The sequence below is a fragment of the Passer montanus genome, unplaced genomic scaffold (assembly GCF_014805655.1).
Source record: "Passer montanus isolate IOZ18808 unplaced genomic scaffold, ASM1480565v1 scaffold173, whole genome shotgun sequence".
Taxonomy (NCBI): Eukaryota; Metazoa; Chordata; class Aves; order Passeriformes; family Passeridae; genus Passer; species Passer montanus.
In genome coordinates, this window is record NW_024364604.1 from 202,728 (window position 1) to 206,923 (window position 4,196).

The window sequence follows — 4,196 nt, forward strand, 5'->3', positions numbered from 1 at the left end:
ATAATGAGCATAAGCCTACAGAAAACACAATGTCCTTTCCTCTGTGGCTTCCCACTGACCCTGAGTTGTCCACTGCCTGCAATGCCGAAAGCTGCTGATCTAGAACCGAGTATCCTCTTACTGTTTGCTCTGCCACCCGAGAAGTTGCATTAAAATGGCATCACGTTCCTTAACTCCAAACTGACTCGCCTTTCTCCACGTAACCTACTAACAACCCGTGCTCCAGAGCCTTCCACAAAACCCTGTTCCCAGGAACAACAACCCAAAAAACCAGAACACCATCAGGTTAAGACGCCTCGTTTTGCCACGGAATCGAACGTGGAGCAAGTCCTTCACACAGAACGCTGCCCAACCCACCTATAAATAGGCTCAAAGCTCCGGGCTCAGGAGACTGAGAGCTCCACACGATCCTTGCAGCGTTCCCCGGCTTCACCTACATAAGGAGCCGTGCCGTAACACTGCCCGGCTGGGCAGACACCGAGCTGCTGCTGTGGCTTACGCAGGAGAGCACGAAGGGAGGGGAAAGAAATTAAAAAAAAAAAAAAAAGAAGAGGGAGGGGAAAGAAATAAAAAAAAATAAAAAAAAATAGAAAAAAAAATCACTGGGCATAAACAGCTCTCCTCGGGAGAAAAACACCTCCCTCTCCGGAGGCCAGAGCCAGCCACGGACAGGCTGTCACGGCTCGGCCATGACAGGAAAGCAGCCAGGGACAGGCCCTTCAGAGGAGGTTTAATGGGGCCGAATGGAGGCTCATGGGGAGCAAGGGCCTGGGGGCAATGGCAAGAGGGTCCTGGCCACATTCCCTGGGCAGGGGGGATTCAGGCTCCATGGGCAGGGAGCCAGAAGTCAGACTCCCCTGGGCTGGGGGCTTCAGGCTCTTCCCAAGCTGGCAGCCAGTTCTGTTCCACATCAGACCCCACAGACAGGACAACTGCAGACCCTCCTGTTCCTCATCAGACCCCATGGACAGGATAGCTGTAGACCCCCGGGTTCCCATTCAGACTCCCCCCTGGACAGGAGTGCTCCCGGCCCCCCAGTGTCACCCTGTCCGATCCCACAGCAGTGCGTCCCCAGGTCCCCATCAGACACTCCCACCCCACAAGGCACAAGAGCTCCAGACCCCCGTGATCCACACCAGACCCCCGAGGACAGGAGAGCTCCAGACCCCCCAGATCCCCGTCAGACCCCCGAGGACAGCAGAGCTCCAGGGCCCCGTCAGACCCCCGAGGACAGCAGAGCTCCAGGGCCCCGTCAGACCCCCGAGGACAGCAGAGCTCCAGACCCCCGTGATCCACACCAGACCCCCCGCGCTTTTCCCGCCCTCGGCGGGGCCGCGGGACCCCCCTGAGGGCGCCGCTCCCTCACACCCGCCATGGCGGCACCGCCGTCACCCCCGCACCGCTCGCGGCGCCCGGAGCTGCGCCACTCGGCAACGCGCGCCTGCCAAGTCTTGTCCCCGCACCCCGCTTCGCTCTCAGACCCGGCAGCGCCGCCCGCCGCGAGTGCGCGGAGTGCGGGACCGCTCTGGCGCTCCCCACACGACCAGCGCTTCGGCCCCTCTCCGTGCACGCACCCACCTGTGGGGCGCCCTCGGCCGCCTCCATCATCGCCCCGCTTAAAGCGCTTAAATATCCCCGCGGCGGCACCGCCTGTGTCACGGACCGGGGCTGCGAACGGCAGTGCGGCCCTCCCCGCCTCCCCCCCCCGGCCCGCCCCGCTCCGCATCTTGTTTTCTCCATACGCACTTGGAAATGCGTATGGAGAAAAGCGGGACCGGGCGGGGGGCGCCGCTGTTATCCCCGCTCTAATCGGGATACCCACGCAACACCGAGGAAAACAACGCGGCGCAGCCCCGTTCTTTCTCCCCCCCCACCACCACTCCGCGCTGTCACTTGGCTGTGCTTCCCCCATGTCGCGACGCACACACCCCCCCCGCCATGTCGCGACAGCGCCCCGCGCACCTGCCGCGCCGCGTCCCCCCCGCCCCCGACCCGCCGCGTCCTACCGGGGGTGCGGGGAAAGCGACGTTCCGTTCTCCCTCCCCGGGGGAAGCAGCGCGATGCCGGCGCTGCCCCAGGTGCGCGGGGGCTCCGCGGGTGCGGAGCGGAGAGAGCGGCGGGGAGGGGGCGGCAGGAGCCGGGATGGAGCCGGGATGGAGCGAACCTCCCTCCCCCCCAGTTCCCCGTCCGCCCCCCCCCGCCGCTTGTGTTTACCTCAAGTTTGAATTTTATCTGCGCAACATGAGCTGGAATGCGGACATGGAGGGCGGGAGGGCGCGCACACGCCCGGCGCTCCGCGGGGACAGCGCGGACACCCCGCGCACACACCCCGCAACCCCTCCGCCCAACACCGCGCCCGCACCCCGCGCCCCCCGCCCCGGTCCCGCCGGTAACTTACCTCCGCCACCGGCTCGCCTCCTTCTCCTCCTCCTTCTCCTCCTCCCCGGGGGAAGGTGCCGCCCGCAGCCCCATCAGCGGGGCGGACACCGCGCTCCCGGCGCGCCGAGACAGGTGCAGCCGGGGCGGGCGGGTCGGGGGGCACCGCCACCTCCCCGACGCCTCCCCGGGCTCCCCCACTGCTTCCCTCCGTCCCTCCCCACGATGTTGTTTCGTTATATCATGTCCATCATGTGACACCCGGAGGCCTCTCTATGGAAACTTAAAGGGGACTTTCACGTCCGCCGCCGCCGGACCCGCCGGTACCCCCGGGGGGCTGCGAGCCCCGCCGGTGCTCGCTTGCCCTCCCTCCGGTACCTCCCTTCCCTCCCCGGGGGGCTGCGCTCCCTGCTCCTACCGCCCTCTGCTTAAAGCAAGTAGCTGCGCTTGCTTTTTCTATTATTATTTATTAGGGGTTGGTTTGGTGTTTGGATTTTGGTTTTTGGGGTTTTTTTTCCCTTCTCTTTTGCAGAAAGGAGTAACCGGGGAATAACCGGCCGGGCAGGCACAGTGCGGAAGGATGGACTCCGCTCCTGGAGGCTGCGGGATCCGCTGCTCGTCTACGGCCGCGGCGGGTCTCCGTTGCTGGAAGAGGCAGAAAAACAACAACAACGACAAAAAATCCAAAACAGCAAAAAGAAAAATAAAAATAAAATAAGGAGGAAAAACCCCTTGTTTGTGTCGGACCGAGGAGGAGCAGATTCTGCCCGTGCGGGGTCGATGCGGTGGTCGCCACCGCCGCGTTTAACTCCGCCAGTCGGTAGCGAAGCGATTCCACCGTCCCGACCCGTCGCACCGGCGGCTCCCGACAGCCGGCTCCCGACAGCCGGCTCCGTGCCGAGCTGCTGCGAGGAGCCGCTCCTAGGGATGTGCGCTGGCCGCTGCAACACTGCCAGCAAGCAGCCAGCCCTCACAGGAAGGCGAAGGGAAGATGCCGACAATTCGGGCAGCCTCTGGTTCCCCGCGCATCCCGCTGCCCGGCTGCAGCCGCCGGGGGCGCGGGGCCGGCCGGCGGCAGCGCCGCGTTCCTCCGGCTGCTGTTCCGCCTGCGGTGCTGAAGTGGGTTTTGTTCCCTGCTCTCCACCAGCCCCCAGGATTTGGGATCAGGGAGCTGAAGCCCACTCGCTCCGCGGTCCCACCGCCGGGCTGACAATGCGCAGGGGGCTCTCGGGGTTTTACCTCTGGGAGGTTCCTGTGGGAGGCCCCCAAATTCTGCTCCCAAACCGGTGGCATCGTGTCAGTGTTGGTGATCAAGTGCAAGGCTTTAGAGGCTAGATTGAGAATGGAGACATAGATTTGTTGTTAAAAACTGAAGGAGGAAAAGAAATCCCGCATTCACTCCTTCCTTACAGCTTCCAGCAGCACCTCAGCAGATGAAAAAAACCACAATCCACAGATGCAGTAAATTTCAAATGGGATTTAATTTCTTCAGTGTCCCACCACGTTTTCTTGAAGGGAGTCATATAAACGACTTTTTTCTAGCTGCTGGGTTGGTGCTGATGGCTGTCAGCCACGGGAGGGGACCAGAGCTGCCCGGCCACCCAGCACAGGCCCAATCCTGCAGTGACAATGGATCATCTTCAGCTCTCCCATTTGTGCTTTGGACTTGAAATTCCTGTTCTCTGCCCCACTCATTTCCAGTGCCCATGCAATGAGCTGTATATCGAACAGATCAGTGTTTCAGATATCTCTACTATTATTTTTTAATTTTTAATTTTTTTTTAGTTTTGTAAAAATTACTAATGATTTTAGCTGAAAAG

At 61.8% G+C, this 4,196-nt stretch overlaps 1 protein-coding gene across 3 annotated transcripts; it reads left to right on the forward strand.

Annotated features, from left to right (window-relative positions):
• Positions 1-1,306: 1,306 nt before the first annotated feature.
• On the forward strand, positions 1,307-3,726 carry LOC120500026 (wiskott-Aldrich syndrome protein homolog 1-like). Of its 3 annotated transcripts, none has more exons than XM_039704361.1 (2): positions 1,307-2,078; positions 2,909-3,068. In XM_039704361.1, the coding sequence occupies exons 1-2, from the start codon at positions 1,374-1,376 to the stop codon at positions 2,927-2,929; spliced, it is 726 nt and encodes a 241-aa protein (XP_039560295.1). In that variant the 5' UTR covers positions 1,307-1,373; the 3' UTR covers positions 2,930-3,068. The 3 variants fall into 3 exon arrangements, with proteins under 3 accessions (XP_039560295.1, XP_039560292.1, XP_039560294.1); XM_039704358.1 differs by lacking the exon at positions 1,307-2,078 and adding an exon at positions 2,215-2,813 and having other exon boundaries at positions 2,909-3,726; XM_039704360.1 differs by lacking the exon at positions 1,307-2,078 and adding an exon at positions 2,215-2,750 and having other exon boundaries at positions 2,909-3,726.
• The last annotated feature ends 470 nt before the right edge of the window (positions 3,727-4,196 follow it).